Genomic DNA, 22986 nt, shown 5'->3' with positions numbered 1-22986 from the left:
TAGTAGCAGCAATCTCCCACAGCCTCTGACTGCAGAATGTGCCTTTCTTCACACAGCTGAAACTCCACTCCTCTGCCTCCCAGCTGGCCTGCTGTTGTGGTTAGTGCGGGTTTCCAGATAACTGAAACTTTTCTAACAATAATCCTTAAAACCCTTTTCTACTGGGCACAGTGCTTCCTTTCAAAGGAGTGTTTTCTGTGAATCAGTATTCTCTGAAGTAAAACACGCTAAGCTTTCCTTGGTGAGCTCAAACATCACAAATGTCAAATGCCATGATACTCCATCAAAGTGGGCCCCTCGGGAATACTGAGCCAAGTACTGTTTGCCCTGCATGGAACACTGCTCAGCTGTATGCCTTTGCAGTTTTTAATGCCTTCGTTATGAAGTGTTCTGTTTTGTATCTTTCAATTAGTGTAGTGGCTGTATTTTTCTGTCTGCCTGTTTTTAATGTGCTATAAATTAAATTAGAACCCACTTACACTACTCTTGTTGGAATTTAATAGAAAGAAGACTTAATGGATTTAGAAGAAGGACTAGGGAAGAGATTCTTTGACAGGTAACCGCAAAACCCCAGCGCTCTAGCTTGGTGTCAGTGGTCCGGAGTACCGGAAGATGTGTGGATCACCTGCATCACCCAGGCTTCCCATTCATGCTCTGGCTCCCCTCTCTCTGTCTCTCACTTCTTGGCCTGCAAAGCTGGAGTTTTAACTTGCTGACCTCTATGAGGACTGTTGTCCTAAAATGTCATCACTGCCATACACTAAAGAAATGCACTGGAAAGTGGTGAGCGGACATCTGGACACACAGATCTAGGCTGCGTGGCGAAGCTGAGCTTATTTACGAACCATATTGACACGCTTGAAAATTGATTATACCAACGAACAGTCAGGCCTTAAGCAGCGAGAGCTCGGGGACAGAAACCTTCCTGGAGCTGGCAGCACCAACACCTGGTGGTTTTTGCAGTGTGGGGAGCACAGGCGTGTTCACACAGAATCCACTGGGAACAGAGATCTGCTGAGGGCCTCTAATGACTTTCCTCAGTCTTGCAACTTCCGGGATTGAGGATCTCTTCGTGAGGACTAGACAGTCTTCACCCGTAGAGCCACACCAATCTAGAGAACAGGGATGCATGCTCTAGCTGAGGGCCAAGAAAACTGAGTCATAGACTCTTTCAGAAGCAGACAAGAGACAGTCTGAGGCCCTAAGAATTCAGCCTGTGGCCCGGATTGGAAGTTGAGCACACGGCTGCTGAGGGGGACCTGCAAGAGATTTAGTCTCCCTTCTTCCAGAGGAAGCTGAGACCCAGAGGGGAAGTGACTTCCGGAAGAACAGAGAGATAACGCGAACATTTCTGATAGCAGTTTTACTTTTGAAACTGTTCTATGACAAGCCAGTCAGTGAGACACAGAGTGTGACAAAGGACAGACACTTGGCCAAAGAATTTTCCTGGCTCAAGAGCCTCTTGAAACTTTATCTAGGGTTCATGGATTTTTCTCCCAGAGAGAATGTGGCTCAGTGACAGCTTCAGCCATAACCTAAATGGAAGGCTCAGTGACCCTGGTAGACATGGTGTCCCACTGCTGGATTACCAAGTACTGCAAAGACCATTCGCCTCTGAGTGTAGCAAGAAAGAGCTGTGCCTTCTGTTTTGACTGTCCTTGTATCTGGAGTTATCATATCAATGTGGTCAAGAGAAAACACGAAATTCATAACTAGAGTCCCATGTGACTGGGGGTCACAGGCTCTGCCTTTACCATTTCTTATGGTGGAAACCATAAGTTATTGTTATTTAGGGCACCAGCATGTGGTGACATGAAGTCAGTTTGGTTTCTTTTAACTTCACTGAGGAGTACCTATGTACCGAGTTCAGTCTGGACTACAATATGAAGGATGCCCAAAATTACTTATTTGGGGACATGAGCTAATAAGCATGCCCCTGCCTCTGGGGAAGTGAAATTTAGGAGGGGAATAATCTAAATGCTCAAGTGTGTGTACTACAATAACTGCAATAAAAGACAAGTAGCCCTGGGCTTTACGGAAGGAAAACAAATCTATCCAGCTGAGAGGGTCCAGAGCTAAAGACATAGTTCAGTTGTAGAGTGCTTGCCCAGCTTGTAAAAGGCTCCGAGTTTGATACCTAGTACCACAAGAGAAAAAGGAAGAGAAAGAAAGAAAATACCCAAGAAGAGGGAAAATGTCCTTAGAACCAAAGAATGGCAGGTGAGTAGGATTTAGGCAGTAGAGCGAGGTCATGGAGGGCAGAGGACATACAGGCAGAGGGCAGAGTGAAGACAGGATATTTAGAGTCTCAGTCACGTGTACACCTTCATACCCCAGCTACCTGCTGTACCAGAAGGGACTCCATTGTATAGGGGACTGGACAAAACATCTTGGGAGAGAAGCTAGGTTTTATTTTCCATATTTTTTTTTCCAAACACAAACCTCCCAGACAAAGCTGAAATGGGTATCAGGAAGCTGAGCAAATTTCTGTGGAAAGACAGCTAGGGCTCAGATATGTGCAGATGTATCACACTAGTGTTGCTCAGAACACTTGGAGAAAACAGCCTGGGAGAGATGGTTCTCACTCTGCAGATGAAGAAAATGATGTCTAGACAAGTTTAGTGAATTGGACAACATGAGTAAGAAGCAGTGAGTGATGCATGGTGTAGTGGTAGATGAACGTAGTGAGCCATGGTCCAGGCCCAGAAGTCTAACATGAGAATTTTCCTACATGCTCCGGACTCCTTTTGAGTTCTCCGGACTCCCTTTGAGCGGCTCGCTTCCCAAGCCAGAGCTGCTTTAAGAACAGTAAACAGAGAACGCCTTTCCCACAGTCCAGACACTTGCACTTGGCCTGTCAACAAGCTATATACCAGGGCCCTTCTGAAACCTACTCTGGACCCGTGAAGAACTTTTCAGACTGATTATAGGCAGACATCAGCATCAGTGCCGGAATACCTTACTAACAGTTTAGCTGATCTGGGGTCCTATACAGGTTCCTTCCTGTATAATTCTAGGGTTGCCCAATGAGAAGCTTGGGCAAATCTGGAAGGCAGTAACCATTACTCTGTCAAGGTGGTTTTGGACAGATGGAGAAAGCCTGGCACATTCTAACTTCTCTTCTTATTCCTCTATGCACTCAGCTCTCCCTCTCACACCACACTCTGAGGGCCAGCCGTGGTCTGTGCCTACCATCAGATACGGGAATGTGGACCCGTAACGGTGCTGCCTGCCTTCTTTGAGCCAAGGGCTCTCAGAGGCCTCTTTAATTAGATTCCTTTGCGGGTACCACCTTTTCCACTGGTACCAGGGCCTTAGGAGCATTGCTTGGTAGCTTCCTCTGTGGCCCTCTGACTCTCTGTTCCCAACTTTCACTCCCCTAACTCTTCCTACAGTGGTGTGAATGCTAACGTTCGTGATCTCACAATGCTCACAGAGTCTCTGTTTCAGTTCTCCTGACTGTATGTCAACTGACAGTAGAATACTGGAGTGTCAGAAGACTGTGTCCGTTGCCTGTGGTTGGGGATTGGCTCACAAATGGACTCCAGAACAGTAGTAGTGAACCCACTATAGGGATCTGGCACAAAAAAGGTCATATGAGCTCTGCAGTGGTGAATCAGTTGAAAAACCATCAGAGGTAGCTTAGACAGCAGCAGCGCAGTGGGCTGGTTGTTCTGGCTAAGGAGACATCCAGACAGAACACTGCCCGTGGGCACACGCTGTTAGCCGTGCACCACGCCGTCATCAAGAAGAAGCAAGTATTCACTGAGCGATCAGAAGCGTGAGAATGTACAGAGGGCCAGGATGGGGCTGGGAATCAGTTCTTTCACTAGAAAGAAAAAGGAGCTGTAAGGTAAGGATGAAGTCAAAGGCGTGGTGTTGAGACCTGTGTGCTAAGCTCCGGGGGCTCGAGGTGGTGCCTGGGACCTCTTATCATCCAAACCAGAAGTGAGCTATGAACCTCAGGGGCTCTGAAGTGCTCTCCTAAGCACAAACGCCAACTCGGAAAAGAACTCTGGCTGTTATTGCTATTATCTGTTGTTGTTTTCTATAAAGAACTATATTCCCACACCTAGAAGGCTCAAAAGAAGCTTTAAGGGGGACATGTCAACTTCAACTAGAAATGACAAGACAATTCCAAATGAGGCCATGGGTTCAAGGTTTCAAAGCACAGAAAGTGGGTAGAGAGCACTTGACTGCAAACGGGAGCTCTGTCTTAGAGGAGGAAAAGGATGTCTCTGAAGGCGGAATTATGAAGCCAGAGGCAGAATCAAGGCAGTAGCCCAGAGCCATGAGAGCAATGGATTGGGAACTGTGTTCAGAGAGCAAAACTGGGTTCTAGCCAAAGACACTCCCAAGTTCTTGAGCAGGCAACACAGAACTCAATGAATCTCACGACGCTGATGGAGAGGCAATTGCTGTTATTTTCATCCCTCCCGCTTTTCAATGGGGCCGTCACTATGCTCATCTTATTCTTACATTAGAAAGAGAGTCAGACACTAGGTATGTGGGGTGGGGCCAATAATTGTCCCTGCAGGTTCAGAGGTAGATGGCAAAAAGAAACTGTACACGAGGGCCTGCTGTGAGTGTTTCATCTGTACCTGGTTTGGACCGCGAGGGTCCTGAACTTCAGTCCTCATCTTGTAATGCAATTAGGGGCCCGGGTGAAACTGTGTTCAGTGTGTGGAAAGGGCGCGAGTGATTTGGTTCAGAGAGTGTGGTATAGTGTTTCCTACTAAGGGACCTGCAACTGTCTCTTCCGTTCCTGGACATAGACCCTTCTGCTGTGTGACTTTGCTGCTCCTGGACTGAGCTGATAACTTGTGCTGACTAAAGCATGCTGTGTGTTCCAAGTGACGTGCCTTTTCTGAGCTTAGGCAGCACAGACCTAGTTATTGACAAAGATTCTTCGCTTGTCTTAGCGATAGTAAAGATTCTGAGTTTTCTGTTAGGCCCATGTGCGTAAAATCCACTGCTAGCAAGGAGCCCTGCTATCGAAGTTTCAAAAGGACTTCACTCCATTCCCCTAGGTGTCTGATGGATTTCCCCGTGATACATTACTCTCCGGGTGATGTTTGAGCACCCTGGCCTGTCTTCACCAAGTGGCTTGTTAGATCATTTTATTTAGCCTTAATACCTGTTAACCCTGATGTTTCCTACTAACAGTTTTTCTACTCTGTGAATTCCTACCTTCCCTGGGCTATATTTGAACAGGGTGCAAACTCTAATAATGGAACTAAAAACAATATTTAATTAATACTAACAGTAAACATTAGGGAGCCATTAGTTGTCACATTAGTGGAGAATTTGCAATGACCTGGAAATAGTCTTGGGAAATTCTTAGCAAGGGAAAATCCCATTGCTACAGTCTTTAGAAGAGAGTGATGTTCTTGAGTAGAGCTTGCGTACTGTTCTCTTAATGCTATTAAATATTTTTGTTTGTTAATTAACTCTTTTCCTTTACTGCTATTTCACATGCAGAATACTGCTCTGAAGTCACCAGAAGAAGGCTTGGGAGGCCTATTGGAGCATCACAGTGATGGAGGACAGAGATGAGTTGTCTACATGAGATTTCCAGAACACCTAGCTGACACTCACCATTAGCCACTGGATGCCTATGTGAGATCATTTTATACCTTTGAGCTTCAGTGAATCTCTGAAAACTGTTGATGCTTAGCTGACTCTAAGCTCACCCAGCAAAGGACCATTCCACTGAGCCCAAATCAAACTCCCAACTACAGAATTTTGAACAAATGGAATGATGCTGTTTAGCTATGGCGGGCTGGAAGCTGGAATGGTGTGTGACACAGTGAAAGAGAACGTGTTTGGGGACAGTGAGTAGGTCTGACATTTGTGAGTGGGCATTTTGAGTATGACAATCTAATAGGTTCTTCGAGTCTTGAAAGTCACCTGCTCTTTGTTCTTAGCTTTTTCTACACCCTTAACCGGAAAAGCAATGGCCACCTCTACACCAGCATCCGAGGAAGTGAGAAACTTGGTGCCTTCCAAGACTGACCAGGTCATTTGGTGTTACACTTGCAAAGTTATCCCTTGGTCTTATACATGGGACTCTAACCTTGGGAGAAAGAGTCAAACATGCTAAGTGTATGTGTGTGTGTGTGTGTGTGTGTGTGTGTGTGTGTGTGTGTGTATACAAATTCCCATGGGAATCTAACCTTGGGAGAAAGAGTCAAACATGGTAAACATGATGTGCGTATGAATATATGTATGTATGTTTGTGTGTGTGTGTGTGTGTGTGTGTGTGTGTATGTGTATAAATTCCCATTAACTTAGTAAACATTAGGAGCCATTAGTTGTCACATTAATGGAGAATGTAAAATGACCAGGAAATATTTTTAGAAAATTCTTAGCAAGAGAAACTATATAATGTTGTGTGATCACGCATACACTGACCCCATACATTGAGAGTGCAAAGTAGAAGGAATTAGTGCCAAACTATACGTAGTTCTTCTTTGTTTTTTACATTTAAAAATAATCTTGAGCTTAAAAATACATTGCTTTGATAAGCCAGACTTGACTGACAAATATTTAATATTTTCCTTAACATGCATAATCTAGATTTTTTTTTTAAAAAAAAAAAAAGACACAAAAGTATAATAGGGGCATATTTGGTAAGAAGAAGGGGACCATCTTTACCTCTGGGGGCCAGGCTAGTGGCTGACAGTCCAGTCTTGCTACTCTAGCCTGTGGCTTTAAATTTCAGTTAAAGAGCATGGGTAAAAGCAGATGAAGCGTACCAGACACCAGACAAGAACCTGGGCCTAGAGAGAAAGGAGATAGCACGCAGTGTGCTGGCATGTGAGCAGTATATTTAAAATACTCTTGAGAGTTATGCCTGTGAGATAACACAGCTGGCAGATGGGAGATTCAGTTGAACTTCAGATAGATGTGCTGGGAGGTTGATACTTCAGTCCTGGCCCACATGATGTGGCCTTAAAAAATAAATGATTGAACAGCCAGGAGTGGCAGCTCGTGCAGGTGGATCTCTGTGAGTTCCAGGCCAGAACTCACATAGTGGGTTCCAGGACAATGAGAGCTACACAGTGAAACCCTGTCTCATCAATCAATTGATCAATCAATCAATCAATCAATAAATAAACAAATATGATGATGATGATGATTCATCCCCTCTCTGGTGGGGAATTTTTTTTCTGTTTTATTCACATCTAATCATGATCATGTGATGAGTGTACCTCAGGCAAACATCACGGTTTTGAGCATAGAGAGGTTGTATGAATTCCCCAAGCCCACATAGCCTGTGAATTCCCCAAGTCCACACAGCCTGTGAATTCCCCAAGCCCACACAGCCTGTGAATAGGGACCCTGAGATAAAATCCACATGTGCTGACTTTCAACTCCGCTCAAATAATTAGAATCAGGCAGTTATATAGATGATTAGAGTTGGAAAAGATGGTCAAAGACCTTAAGTGTACACCTTTTATTTCTTAGGTGGGGAAACTGAGTCCTGTTCAAAGTTACATCATAGTGGCCCAGGTATACTGATCTCCCCAGGACAGTGGTGCCGTTTTCATTTTTTCTTTCTTTCTTTTTTTTTTAGCTAGTCACAGTGAAACCTCTTAATGGAGCTTGACAAGACCATAAGAAGGACCTGTCTGTGTGCAAAGGGCAGGCATCATAAAGAACAAGGGGGCCTGAGAAAGAGCTCCCAGGTCCTGAGAGTCTGTGGATACCACGGGTGCCAGGAAGGATAGTGAACAGAAAAGATCCGCATGTACAGGGAGAGAAGAAAGGACTGGCCCCGAGCCTGGGAATTGGCATCCAGGCATCCCGCAGGTGGGAGCCAGCAGTAGCTGGGGAGGAGGGCCAGGCTGCATTTACAATCTCTCTAGCTTGTGAATGGCTTGGACTTCTCCATCTCATCTCTTCTAGGACTGGGGGCTGCTCATTCACATGCAAATCCTTTTAGTGCTGGGAGGCTGGGCCCCACAACTCAGGGCAGAGAATAGCTCAGGACAGGAAAAAACAAAGGGTGGTTGTGTTCCCTAGCAGGGCTGCCAGGCTCAAGGTATGTCACAGTCTGGACTGAGGGGAGACAGTGATCAGCCCTGCTTTGAGTCACATCACCAGAGTTAGCAGGAATGTGCGAGCTATTGTGCTCCCTGCCACAGCTCAGAACCCTATCCTACCAAACCTCATAAACACAGCTTCAAATCTTTGCATGGAGATCCTTCAGTGCACTGGAAATCCATACCTTGGCACACTCCTTCTACGTTAATTCTGCCATGTTGTGCTAGGTTGAATCTGGAAATGCCTACTAGCTTACGAGAGACAACTATCAAATTTTCTAGGATTTTGGCTTTTATTGTTCAACACAGCCACACAGCCATCCTTAAAGGTTAAGCTCCAAATTAAAAACAAAATGGCAATTAAACAAACTCTATTACAAATAAATGAATTCTATGAAAACTCATCATTTCTAAATTATGTTAGCCTTGTTCTACCATTGTTCCTGGGGTTTTCATGTCTTTTGTATTCAAATAAAGAATGACGTGCCGAACTCCATCTCGTCCATCCTATGCTCTGTACCTTCCTTCAATTTTGAATGTACCTATCCTTGTCTCGAGGCATCAGCTTTTCAGAACATACAACCTGGACATTGATATTGTCCTCCCAGAGTCAGGGCAAAGGAGACATCAGGTGTACAGACAGACAGCTATCAAAAGAATCTTCGTCCCCTACAGCATCTTGCAGGAGCCCTGTTCCTGAGCCTCCCTCCCTGGCCCTATCTGTACCATCTGTCCCTTCTTGCCAACCCCCATTTCTAATTTCCTTCTTCAGACACACTAGACATTTCCCTTCCTGAGGGTCTTTGTGCTGTTCTATCTGAGTGGTGTGCTTTTTCTCCAGGAAGCATAAACTAAGATTCTCATCACTGTCTTCGCTCAGATAATCCCGTCTCAGCGAGGCTCCCCTGAGCTCCGTAGTCAAGTCACAGCACACGCCTCCCTTCCACAGAACTCCTATCCTGGCTCTGTTTCGTTTCTTTGCCTGTCTGCTCATTACTCACCAGATACATTCTGATTATTCTTGTTTATTGCCTGCTTACTTGTTACACTGTGAGGCCTAGCTGCTGTACCTTCAACGTCGGAGCTACACAGTAAATACTTCTTGAATGCACACCTTTCCCACTTACTCTTCTCTCCTGTTAGAAAGTAAGTTCAAGTTCTGCTATTTACCAAGAAGTTTTCTGTGGACACGCAAGTACACAGATGTGCAACCTGTCTACCCGCACCCCAGAGAGAATATCTGTCTCACGGCATCCATCCACACTCACTCGCTTTCCTGCCCCCAGCATGAGGCGCTTCCTTCTGTTCCTCATCACCCCAGAGCCTGTGCTGTTTGCATTTCCTGCTTAAAATAAGATTTGGTCACACTTTTCTGAAGCTCATTTTCACTTCCTCGTTCTCTTTGGTTAGCGGGAATTGGTATTTGGGGCCCAGCAGCCCAGAGCAAAGAATCCTACAATCACAGTTCAAGAGAAACTTTCATCCATTTCTCATTTCCTTGTGAGGCCAAGGCCTCCTGTCCCCTCCCAGAGAATGAGCAGACACTGCAGTAGCTGGGGTCAGCATGGCCTGAAGGTCGTGGGCATGTTCTAAGTAAACAGAGAGCTGTAATGGAATCAGGAGTTGAGGTCAGAAGACTCTATCTTAATTATGCAGCAGGATGCAGACTGACCCATGTGGCTTGGGGAATAGGGCGTTGGACTGGGTCTCAGACCAACAAAAACTGGAAGGACCTGACAAGTCCACTAGTGAACTTTCCTCACAGGGAAAACTTCAGCCCAGAATGCACTGGTGACTAGCCCAAGGTCTCATCCTGAGCCAATGGATGATTTCTAACATCGTGTTCTCTCCTCTGCACGGTGCCTGGTTAGAGACTCGGGCCTCTTTCTGTCCCACCCAGGGTAGTACCTGCTACTAGAGAAAACACAGACACAGCCCTGAGTCCCGGGGCGGCCAGTCTAGTGAGAGGCACTTGGAATGGATGCACCGCAAACATGTCATCTGAGCATATCCCGTCCTTTGCGCCAGACTTCATTTCTTACTACTTTTAAAACAATTTTTCTCCCAAAGTCAGGATAAAAGAGAAAGTTACTTAGCAGAATTTGGACAAAACAGGAACCCTCAAAACCCTTGATGTCATTTTACAAACTTCACTAAAATACCATGACAGGCATACTGTTGCTTTAGAAAAAAAAATGCATTGGTTGAGAAACAAATCAAGGTCCTTCCCAGACTAGAACCCACATGAGAGGGGCACCTTGGGGAAATAGAACCACATCTTGGCCATGCAACCAGGGACTGAGACCTGACTTTTCCAGAAGGGCTTGGGCAGTTCTGTTTGTGCCTCAGTTTCCTTCTCTGTAAGATAGGCATAAAAGTACCTGTTATTTCTATTCCATGAGGAGAATTACACACAGCCGTAGGTTAGAAACTGGTGTGAAAATTGTGATGCTAAACCCATGGCCTCCCGCACTGAAACAGTTCTTTAAAGCACTTTGTAGGGATTACCTGAAAACACTTGAGTGACTCATCAAGGCAGAGTGAGAATAGAGGAGGCTTAGGTTCACAGATCAGCAGGTGATGCCAGGCAAGTGCTTTGCCTTCCGGTTCACACCATGCCCCAGTTTACACCATGCCCCAGTTTACACCACGCCAGGTTCACACCATGCCAACCCTGCCTTTCTTAGCTAATGTGCATCGGACATAGGTCTTTCAAGCATTTCCCCTCATCCCCATTCACAAGGAGCCCATGAGAAAGGGATTGTGCTATCTCCACTTTACAAGGGCACTGTGGAGGAAGCATCTGCTCCTGTGAGAGGCAGCGGTAGGACCTGACCTTAGGTCTCACAGTTTCCAAACCACTGAGTCTGATTGCCGGTTCCAACCCATTCGACATCAGACTACCCCACCTCAAACTATGAGGAAGACACTCTGCCCATTCTGGATCTTTAAAATGCTGACAACAAGCCCAAGCTGAGACGAGGAAGCTTGGCTGAGAGGTCTCACGCATAGAAGCTCGGTAAATTTGATCCTTATGTCCGTTTAAGCTCCGTCCTCAAATCTGGATTAGCACTTCCTGTTGTATTCCAGACTCAGAGCTCTTCAACACATCCCATGCATTCTAAACCTGTTGGTCCCTGCCTGCTCCTGACCTCCATGCAGGGAAAGTAGTCACTGTCCTCTCAGAACCTGGGCTGGAAGCTCTCCTTCCTGCTCCCTCTTCTTTGTGCACCCAAAGCTTTCTGCAGGGGCCTGTGAGCTTCCTCCAGACACGTGCCCTAGCCAGCCAACGCAGCCACACTCAATCTAGTCAATAAGTTCCCTTCTTGGCCTGTGCCTAACTCCTGTATTTAGATGTCTAGATCAAAGTTACTCAAACATGCTGCTGACGACGTCACCTCCATGTCCTTTGTCCCCAAACAATTCATAGCTTTCCATTGGAAATCCTAGACTCAGATGCCAAATGAAAGCATACAGGACTGAAGCAAATGACTTTACTTTAGACAGAAACATATTTTGCACATTAAATGCAGACGGAGATTCTTCATTCCACAAAGAATGCTTTCAAATAATTTTCCTTGAAATAATACGCCTTCTCAGGCACTTCCCTGTTTCCTATTTTGGTAGACACACTGGAGGGAAAAACTTCACATTCTTTACTTCAAGGGAAGTAGTGCTGCAAGCAAGCTGTGAGGGAACTCTGGCATTAGGTTAGGGAGGGGGCCGTGGGAGTGGGGCAGCCCTAGCTACATGGTCAACTCTACCGGGTACCAGCTGTTTGTCTCCCAATATTGCCTGACTTTCTAAAGGAAATGGGAATTTTTGTGTGACAGCAGAGGTGTTATGCTGATATTATTATTATTTTTTTTTTGGTCATTGTTACTAGTTTTCTTTTTTAAAACATAGTAAGCTTGTATAAAACTGGTGAACAAAATATACTGAAAAATTAATTCAACCTACTGATCACTTATTTATGACCATAGGTGCACATACTTAAATCCCCAGATCAGTTCAGCCAATCGGTCACTTGTCTGTCACTTTGGATGCCCATGTGTAAACCCAAATTTACTAGACATCCTCTTAGTTGCTTCCTATGTAATTGTTCTGGGCTTTTCTGTGTATCTCCCTAAGACATGGCAACCCTAACTACTCTCGGCTCTCACCATGGCATCCTTTTCAGTCTCCACACTGTGGTTAGGTGCTGACACATTCTGTTCCAGGAACTGCAACGCTGGGCTTCCACTCATCCTTAAAGAACTATCTCAGACACTAAGGACTTCCAAAGCCTTTTCTGACCACACGGAAGTGACTACTCACACACGTGTTTGTGTGTGTGTGTGTGTGTGTGTGTGTGTGTGTGTGTGTGTGTGTGTGATGCCTTACATTTCTTGTGTGGGTTTTTAGATTTTATTTATGTAATTGTCTTATTACATCCTTTGAAATTGTTCCTAGAGGGCAGGACAGTAACATTTGTCTTTGAGTACTCAGTTTGGGCAGTGTTCATCTTACTGTAGGATAGTTTATCTACAGAATTCTTGGGCATCATTAGAAAGTGGTAGGTATTGAAAGATTATGAGGACAGCACAAACAAAGAGGTATTTGAAGATGATCCCTCTGGATTTCTACAGAGGGTGGACTCATAGGAGAGGCTGGTAGCTGGCAGACATACAGGAGGACATTGTAATGTATTAGGCGGGCTGACTGTGGACGGAAGCTAAGGGGCTGGCAGTGGAAAGGGCACAGGAACTGTGCATTATCTAAGGGATGTGGGGTTGACAGAACAGCGGCACTACATCTTATGGACACTTAATAGGTGTCAACTGAGCTTTGGGGGCAGGAATTGAGAGAAAGAGCAATGGGGAGAGAAATGAGACAGAGAGAGAGAGAGAGAGAGAGAGAGAGAGAGAGAGAGAGAGAGAGAGAGAGAGAGAGAGAGAGGGAGGGAGGGAGAAAGGGAGGGAGAGAGAGAGACAGACAGAGAGACAGAGAGAGAGAGAGACAGAGAGAGAGAGAGAGAGAGAGAGAGAGGCTGATGCTGGACTGAAATGTTATGTGTCTTTTTTTTTAACAAGCAGAGGGCATGACTGAACTTGAAATGGGGCTGTGATCTTCCATGCCTTGAGGTTCACATTTCCACAACTCCCACCTCATGACTCCTTTATATGTCAATCATTTGATCTGATGCTTAGTTCAATGGAATTTGTTTCCTTTTCTGGGAAAATCCTGTATTTCCCGGCTATATAATAGAATTCAACTCTAAAAGAGTTTTTTGTTTTTTTTCGAGACAGGGTTTCTCTGTGTAGCTTTGTGCCTTTCCTGGAACTCACTCTGTAGTCCAGGCTGGCCTCAAACTCACAGAGATCCACCTGCCTCTGCCTCCTGAGTGCTGGGATTAAAGGCGTGCGCCACCACTGCCGGGCTTCTAAGGGAGTTTTAACAATTTGACTGTAGGCAACATTGGCTACATATTGCAACTTAAAATCTAGATATTCATAAGATGGGGCTCTCCTATAGCTTAATTAATCTAAAAGAAGAAAAGATAGATATAGACATTTTTGTTTTACAGGGTCTCTCTTCAAACCCTGGCTGGCCTGGAACTAAATATACAAGTCTGGCCTCAAAGTCACAGAGACCCACTGGCTCCTGCCTCCTGAATGGTGGGGTCAAAGGTGAGTAGCACCACTCCTGGCAAGATTGACTATTTTCACATGTAAATTCTGCTCTAGGCCTGACATGGGCTGATGAATTGTCCTTCCCCAATCTTTTGACATGATGTTGATGGAGTTAGACCTTGATTTCTAAGGTCGTTGAATACTGAGCTTAGATGGACCTTACAGAGAATGTCCATCAACTCCCTCTTTGACAGGGGAAGGGAAGATGGACAAGGAGAGATTCCTTCTAGAAGAAGCCCCTTGCCTAAGGCTAGTGTGGTAGTGGAGTGATCAGCAGAACTGAGACTTGCAGCTCCACTGCCTAACATCTGGGCTGGCCCCACCAGCTGTGCTGCATACGCCTCATCTGTGCACTGCAGGACTCTACCATGGCAGCACATTCCAAGGAAGCAGATGCTGCTGTGCAGATGTGCACGTGTCTTGAAGACTGCGGGAAAGCAGGCTGGGGAGGAATTCCCATAAATGTGAGCATCCGTCCCACAGCTTTGAGGTCCTGTTTTTCTTTGGGCTGATGACACTCAGTGTCAGCAGTTCCCTCATGGTCACCCTGATGGCGTGAGTGAGAAGGGAGGATCATGATGTGGGTTGGATTGAAAAGGGTTCCTGTAAGTTGGGTGGTCCTTTAAACCTACCCCTTGGCTACAAGGAAAATTCAGCCACGGAGCAAAAAAAAAAAAAAAAATCCTCAAAATAATCCAGGATGTTATTCTGCCAAAGGAAACTAAAGATATTTTAAGTTACTTGGTAAAGAACAGTGGTGGTATGCTATGTTTATAATTTGACTCAAGTAGTGAGTCACTAATGCATTCCCCTGAAGAATGTAGGCTCTACTTAGAGTGCTAATGGCCATGGAATTTTGAGAATTGGCTAAATAGGATAATGAAGACTTGGAGGGGTCATCTGGAAAATTCTGGCAAGTAAGATTGCAAGGAGAGTCCAGAATTTAGGGTACTTTAGGGATCATCTCATCCCACTTTTTGTTCCATAAATTTCCTCCATGCTGCAACATTCTCTCCTGGAGGAAACTCCTTAAGATTTAGAAAGTAAGCCATTATACAAGGTTTAGGAAGTTACTGAAACTAACAAGATTCACTAGGCCTTGCTAGGTAGAAGAGGAACTCCTACCTTCTGAGCTACCTGCAAGAGTCTCTCCAGCCTGTTTCCAACAGTTTGCAAGTCGAACAGGGCCCCAGGGTGTGGCATTCATGAGTTGTTGCCCTCTGAGGTAGGTTTTGGGTGGTGGTGCTGCCTTTGACTCATTGTAAGTGACCCCTCATCCATCCTCCTGTAAGTAACCCCAATGAACTCACAGGTTCACCGACTTGGACTTTGGTAGAACTATTCCTCTGGTCAGTTGTGGATTCCTAGCAGGGAGAGTAGACATTTGTTCATATTTCCCCAAGAAAAGTGATGCAATCCCACATTGAACAAAATGGACAAACAGAATTTGGGAGAGTGCTGTTGACTTATCCTGGAGCCACATGGAAAGTTTGTGCTTGTATTCAGATGGAAAGAGGAGAGATTCTCATTGAAAGTCAATCATAGTAGCTATCCTGGGAGTTGGGGTTGTGAAGGCACCTAGGAAAGGAGAACAGATTCAACTCTGTGTGAGGCATCAGGACTTGTGAGTTTACAGGTAGAGTGTTAGTGTTCTCCCTGAATTCTGAACTTCAGTCTCTTATTTCAGCCAATGAGAACTCAATTGGAGCTGTAAATTCAATCACTGGGCCTCGAAGTGCTGTAGGGCGATCAAGGTCAACGAGCAGGTAGAGGAGCTTTAAGGCTTTAAACCCGAACAGTTCCACGTCTGTCTTTCTCTGTATTGGACCAAACTGAAGGGTAATTAGAACATGTTCATCGGGGGAGAATACTTAAGACACAGTAACATTTAGCATGATTCTGTAAAATGGGAGAGTGTGGACCTCTACAGCCCCTGAAGCTTAACTTTTGTGAGTTCTTGACTCTCAGAGGGAAACTATTACACATGTGTGGACAAGCTCACAGGCCTTTGTCTCTGTGAGTGCCAGCTGCCTACAGATGTGCGAAGGTCTGTTCCTGTCTCATGGTTGCCAGAGCCTCTGCAGGGAGCTGCTTATGATGCTAGGAGAGTGTTTTAGAGAGTCAGCCATGTAAACTCTCCCCCACATGAATCCCTTTCCCTATAGGAACTGGACAGATGCATCTAATTCACAAGGACTTCAGGACAGCGGCTCATTCTATAAGTGACCTCAAGCACACTTTGAAGTAGCCAGAGCTCATATTCTCTACGCTTATCTTTCTTCTTGTGAGTCAGATATTTTGAATCCTATTGTCCATAGTGTGGAGCATCCAGACAATTGGTAATGTCCCATACAGCAATGGTTCTGGGATAGTGTCAACGTCTGTAGACATTGTTGGTTATGACAACCTGGTGGAACAGCCACTGACATCCAATAGAAGCCATGGAATCTTCCCCCCAAAAAAATATCCTTCAGTGCTGAAGACCTCTTTCTTCAGCAACGAATGACCTGGCTCCAGATGTCAACAATGCTGACACTGAGAAACCTCACATGGAATACTATGATGCCACAGCAATGCTCTCTATATAAAATGAGCCAGGACACGGGAGGGGTCCACAGCTCCACTCAGCATTTCCTGTGCCTCTTGTAATGTTTTGCACCCTGGGACTCAGGGGAGCACAGCTTGTGAGCTGTTTAGTGTGGTCCAACAAGCTTCAGGTTCAAATTTGCGTGGCATGGGTTGGGATCTTGAGCTGCCATCTTCCAGATGGATTACCCTGTGTCACTTACCCTTTCTGGGTTTGTTTTGCTGTGAAACAGGATAGGAGTTCATGTCTCCCAAGACTTGGATGGAGTTTGAATGAGATGATAACTATAAAGGGTCCTTGTAAATTCACCACTTTGCTGCTGTTAATCAAACATGGTTAAGTGTTGCTGAGTGACAGGCTGTGGGAAAATAGGGGTAGACTAGTGATTAAAATGTAGAAAGCTGACTCTAGAGTTATTTGGTGGGAACCTTTTCCTGGACGTCAGAGAGGACTTAGCGGGTGCTTCATGGGACCGGAGAGATAGCCCATACTGCTCTTCCGACAGCCCTGGGACCAGCACCCACACGGTAGTTCACAACCACCTGTAGCTCTAGTTCTAGGGAATCCAGTGTTCTCTTTTGGCCTCTGTGGGCACCACACATGTGTAGCGTGCACTTATATACATGCAGGCAAAAAAACTCATACACATAAAAATAAATAAGTAAACACATTAAAAAAAGAAAGTTGATTTTTCAGTTTTCACAACTTTTTGAAGTAGGTACAGCCTGAATGAATTTGATCTCATAGAATATTTTGAACCTTTTCAGACCTACATTATTATTACTAAATTTTTGTCTTATTTTTTTGAAGGCATAACCTGAGTTTGTCCAAAGGCTAATTGTGAACTCACCGTTGCCCTGTCCCTAGCTTCTGAGTCCTGGAGTTGCAGACATGCATGCCTAGTTTAGCCCCACTTTAAAACCAGAACTTCCCACCCATGGCAATTCCGGGGAATACTGTCTGTGTATTGTGGTACTCTCCTGCTCTCCCTTTACATTTTTAATATTTCCCATTAAAAATCACTTCCCTTCCCTGGCTATGCACTTGACTAACAAATATGAACTTTTTGACATGATATTCAAGGTCCACAGACTCACACACCAACCTTCCATCCACATCTTACTCCTTGCTTTTGACGGCTGCACAGTCTACAGTGCTAAACATGTAATCATCATATAAAGAATTTGTCAGTGCTCCCTAATACCTCAGTGTCAGACATAATTAGGATTCTCTGTGGTTACTGCTTCTTCTGGGGTCTACACCCTTCACTGGGATGTTGGATCAGAGGCTATTGGATCCTTTACAGGCACTGAGAATAGAGTGGGGGGAAGAGATATGTCTAGCCGAATGCCCAATCATACCACCAGCTCTCATAGACTTGAACTTGGCATACCACTCCCATTACATCTTATTACACCTTTCATTGCACTGTCTCCTTGTGCATCTCCCTCAGTAGATGCATCCCCATGAAGGTGAGAATGATGCCTGCTATACACCTAGTTAGAGAACCTTGCGGGGTGGGGGTGGGGGGTGTCTCACCTTCACGTAGTCGTATTCACAAAGATAGGAGGATTCCAAGTTGAAGTGCATGAAGTAAAGCTTGATCCGAAACCCCTCAGGGACAGTAATATTCCAAGTCACCTCGGAATCACTTGGATAGGAATCTGGATAGCCAGGGGACTGGATCTGGCCAAACATTTCATTTAGCTCCACGGTATGGGCTGAAACCTCCAGCAGGGCTAGGCACAGAGCATGGTAGAGAAGGAGCAGCCTGGAAGACACAAATGAGGTTTGGCTTACATCAATGATTGATTTAAATAGCTGCTCTCACACTTTTCTCCTTGCGGCCTTGCTCACTGGGTCTGCAGGATGTTTGGATAAAGTGACTAGATGGTTTCTCAGACTGCTTTTAGCGTCTTTTGAAACATTGATATGCATACTGAAGTTTTCTATAAAGTAGTACATTTGGGACCCTGACACATGTTCTCCTACTCTTGGAAGCATAACTATTATAAGTAGGTGATAATTGGTATTACTTTTTCAATTGCTCCTCACTTAGGAACCACAATTATGCAGTTTTAAAAATATAAGTGGTAATAACTAATAACTAATATTGCGATAAAACCCAAACTCAGTGGAGGAATCTACAGACACTGAACACATTTAATATTCTGAAAGAAGTTGTTGGCTATGTACCAGTCAACATATATAAAAAAAATCTTGATAAAGAGAGCGAACAAAACACGTCTTGGTGAGTGCTCTATAGGAATCAAGTTTAGAATTCATTTCTGGAGAAATGAGAAGTAATGGACAGCTAAGAGAGTTACAAAGCAGGACATGGAAAACCCAGTATCAAATGTGGATGATGCAATACCGAGGCAGGGTAACTAAGGCTGGTCATAGTCCTAACGGTCAGGTCACAGCATAGCACTTTCCCAGCAAGGCCCAAGGACCTTGAACTCAAACATTTCCAGCATGACTCCTTAGCTGCTCTAACATCTTCCTGTGCTCATTTCTGATATTTTTGCCTGTGCACCTGCATGTGCATGCATGAGCGTGTGTGTGTGTGTGTGTGTGTGTGTGTGTGTGTGTGTGTGTGTGTATGTATGTATGCATATGTGTGTGCATGAGTGTGGAGGCCAGAGATATACCTCAGGCATTTTTCCTCAGAAGCCGTCCACCTTCCTTTTGGAGACAGCATCTTCCACTGGGACCTGGGGCTCGCTGTTTAGGTTAGGCTGGCTAGCCAACGAGACTCAGGGTCTGGAATTACAAGCTAGTGTCTGTGCCTTTTGTCTCCAGACCTGAGAGTGCAGATTCAGCTGTGCCTGGCGTGGAAGAACAGATTTAATGCTAGTCCCTGACTTTACTTCTCCTACCCACTTCAGGGAAGTGGTGGCACTTCTCCATTGATTTCTTCATCTCATATACAACAAGAAGAATGACTTCCCACAGGGCTGCTCTGCACAGGAACACTGGTATGAGCTTTAAGTATCCGGCCCTAGGTAAAGGCTTGCTCTGATGATCCAGCATGCTGCTGCTTTCTGAAAGTGGAAACTTTGGCTCCCAACTGTGCCTTCCCTGCCATAGTGACAACGGGATTACACAAGGCTGAAAGGTTGCTTCTATTCACGTCTGTTTTTTTTTCCAGAACACACAGGGGAGAAAGCCTCCTCAGGCCAGTTCTGTGAGAGCTGGCAGTTGATTGACCCCTTAGCCCAGGCCCCAGTGCTGTGTGGTAGGCAGCTGGTGAGTGTCTATGAAAGGCCTGTGGAGTGTTCTGCTCTTTGCATCTCAAGGCAGACTTGGACACATGAAGCAGTTCTCTCCATTCATGTAAGAGGCTGGAGCATATGCTTGCTTGCTTGCCTTAGGGGCTGGGAATCAAAGGATGTGCGTGGCAGCTTTCATTTCTCATCACACTCATGTTTTGGCTTCGGAGGCACCAGGCACCGGCTGTACAATTCCTGACACCTGTTATCTACCCTCCAGCTGATCAAAAAGTTGAGCTACATTTGCTTAAAATGTCAAAAGTGATATAGAGAGCTGGCATTTCATTGTCTCTGACGGGGAGAGTGGGCTATCAGGGACGCATAAAGAAGCCACGTGTGTCAGATTGTGGGATGAATGAATGGCACTACCCTACCGTCTCCATTCATTCCACTTCTCAGTGTACACAACACCACCACTCCGTTTTTAAGATTCAGGGTTGGAAGAGATGGCACTGCCCCCTTACCCACCACCCTCGCTTGACAGACGATGAAAAGTATACCCTAAGAGATGGCGCATCATGCCAAATACCATATGGCGAATTAACTTCAACAGCAGAGAAGAATAACAAAAGCTCACAGAAGAAGTTGGGTCCATGCCCGTATCAAGCCCAGGCATCTGGCCAAAGCAATTAATCCTGTGAAAAATAATTTAAAAAACCCATAGCTTTATGTGGAAATTAAAAAAAAATACTAATGTTTGAACACCTCCCCACTCCCACCCCCCTGTGCATGGAATTCTGTTCTATTGCCTGGGGGTTGGCATTCCTTAAGTACCATAGGCCATTGTAATCTGCAGCTGGGATTGAGAGCCTACTAGAAGACAGCAGGAAAGTGCTTGGAGGCCAAAGACACAAGACTGAGTCTGGGCCTTCTCCAGTTCATCAGTGTGGCTCTGGGCAAGTTGCTTAACTGCTTTTATCTCCTGTGTCCATTAATTCTGATGTCACACAAAACCTGAAGCCAAGAGGGGACAATGCTCAGGAAAGTGTCTTGCAAACTCTGAAGTGCTGTATGCTGGTGAGTCCAGACCCTTCGGGGACAGCTAGTACCATGCTCTCCTAAAACTTCTTTTTGATACTCAGTAATTGAATTCAACTCAATCATATTTATTGAATTTCTACTAGGAAAGGGACATGGCGTTAGGTGCTGGTCACATGAACATGCAGACATTCTACAAAGATGAAGACATTGATCACATCTCTTGGAAGGGGAAGTGGACATTTAAATAAGCAGCCATTCCAAAGACGATAAGAAATCCAGTCACAGATGTGAACAAAGGAAGAGGTACCATGTCGGGGGTGGGGGTTGGGTCGTAGGGATTAGGAATGAGGAAGCAATGTTGAGCCTGCCCAGTCAGTTCTAGGTGGGAAATGAGTGGGTCGTTCTAAATCGAGGGTTAAGCATAGACAAGGATATGTTTTGGAATGGCTGAGACACAGATAAAGCAGATCATACAAAGGAAAAAAAAGCCATTGTTTTAGAAGAAAGGAAAATGAAAATTTCTAGCAGGTTAAAAGACTTTACGAAGATCAGGATGACGAAATTAACTTTTAGAGGTTTCTCTTCCTCTGAGCCATAGGTACATGGAATTCAAAGTTACACAGATTGAAACCCCTTATTGGCCCTGGACTCAGCAAGGTTACTAGGTGAGTAAAGAAGAGAAACAAACAGAAATCCCAATTTAAAGGGAAAATGAATGGGAAAATAGGCATGAGGAGACTTAACATGTCTAAGGAGTGTTTTTCTCACTACCTTTGAGTGTTTCTAGCAGCCTTGACACTTAAAGTGATAAGAAAAAATAATTAGGATAGTTGGGGTTTCAGACAGTCTGGGAAAGCTCATAAGAAATGCCTGGTGAGGAGCCTCAAGCAACCTAAGACACAAGAAAGGTTCAAGAGCTTCAAGCCTGTTAGAATTTAAAGCGGTAGGTTTCAGAATTCCAAAGGCTCCTTTAAAAAGCTGTGGTGTCTCTTTAAGAGCCGTTTGGTGCATTTCATAGCCTGATTCATGTCACCAGCTGCCTCTGATTTCAGTGAGAAATGCAGAATTTATAGGGAACTGTAAAATGGGGACAGGTTTTTAGTTTTCTAAATTGAGGTTTAACTGGCAAACTTCTGAACGCTCAAGAAACCATGAGCCGGGCTGTGGGGAACCGGTTTCTTTCCCGTTTAGAAGAAATAAACACACAAACACATTATCTAACTCTCAAAGTGTTGCGAGAAAGAAATCATTGCTCTTTGCCGAGTAGGAAAAATGAAGAATCAGCCTTGTGGGCAAGAGGAGGAGGATCACATTGGCCAGTAGGCAGCACCCTGTGCTGGCAGAGGAAGAAATCTGAGCCTCAGCAGAGCCAGGCACAGTCTTTGTACAAACTCTCTGGTTTCAAGTTGCGAGAGTCTCCGGAGTCTCTGGGAAGGTGCCCCAGGGACGGGCTCCCTTTGCAGAGCCCTGAGGATTGATGAGAATCCCCCAGCCCCAGCCCCCCAGAGGGCAAGCAGGTGAGTCTGCTTAAAGACAAGGTCAGCCCAGCCCAGCGGGCTGCTGCTGTACACTTGGTCTTGGAGAGGGAACCCGGTGCCTTCCCCTGACCTGGCACTCACCTCATTTTCCTGCCTGGTATGCTCCTGGCCTTGGTCCCGTCTGCCAGACTTGTCTGTGAGCTGGTCCCCGTCCCCGGTGTGGTGTCAGCGATGTCTTATCTTTGTTCTGAGGTCCCTGTGTGTCTCTGGAATTGGCTGGCATTCTCCATTCAGGTCACGCCTTCCCCTGCCTGCAACAGATCCCCTCTCCCCCTCTCCCTCTTTCCTCTCTGACTGAGCTTATGCACGCTCAGAGGGACCTGACAGAACTGTTTGCTTGGAAGAGCTGCTGGCCAGTCCCCTCCTTGGGAGGGACTGCAGCCCTTGAGAAAAAAAAAAAAATCGGAGAGACTCAGAGGTGTGTGTGTGTGTGTGTGTGTGTGTGTGTGTGTGTGTGTGTGTGTGTGAGAGAGAGAGAGAGAGAGAGAGAGAGAGAGAGAGAGAGAGAGAGAGAGAGAGAGAGAAATTTCTCTTCAGCCTCCTGATGGCTGTAATACTTTGTTCTTCTTCAGGACCCCAGCAAAAGAACAATTAAACAGAAACCACCAGCTCAAAAGGCAGCTCTGGGAGATTATAAAAAGAATGCAGATCCCATGCCTCAGACTGTCTGTGGACATCTGGCCCAGACTGTGAGGGAGCATCAGTCTCTGCAGTTGGTTACTTACTCCCCCCTCTTGAAAGGTGGACGTGTGGCACTGTTCAACTTCGAGCATGCAGAGGTCTCATCTACCCACTTGGGAAAGGGCTTCAGCATAGTCAGAGTGACTATGAGTCTCGAAAGACCTGTGCCTGTGAGATGCCAATGTCCCATATCTGTGGAGAAATGGT

General features: G+C 45.4%; 1 protein-coding gene across 1 annotated transcript in view; it reads right to left on the bottom strand.

Moving 5' to 3' along the window:
* The window catches only part of Masp1 (MBL associated serine protease 1), a 62712-nt gene extending 42538 nt beyond the window's left edge, over nt 1-20174 (bottom strand). The window contains exons 1-2 of the mRNA XM_059277029.1: nt 20080-20174; nt 17847-18102 (exon numbers count right to left, since the gene is read on the bottom strand). Of these exons, the coding sequence (XP_059133012.1) occupies nt 17847-18102; nt 20080-20174 (351 nt within the window). The remainder of the gene's footprint in view (nt 1-17846; nt 18103-20079) is intronic.
* Between the last annotated feature and the right edge of the window lie 2812 nt (nt 20175-22986).

The sequence above is a fragment of the Peromyscus eremicus genome, chromosome 12 (assembly GCF_949786415.1).
Source record: "Peromyscus eremicus chromosome 12, PerEre_H2_v1, whole genome shotgun sequence".
In the NCBI taxonomy this organism is placed as follows: Eukaryota; Metazoa; Chordata; class Mammalia; order Rodentia; family Cricetidae; genus Peromyscus; species Peromyscus eremicus.
Note: the sequence above shows the minus strand (reverse complement) of the source record. Positions and strands in the feature narration are given on the sequence as shown.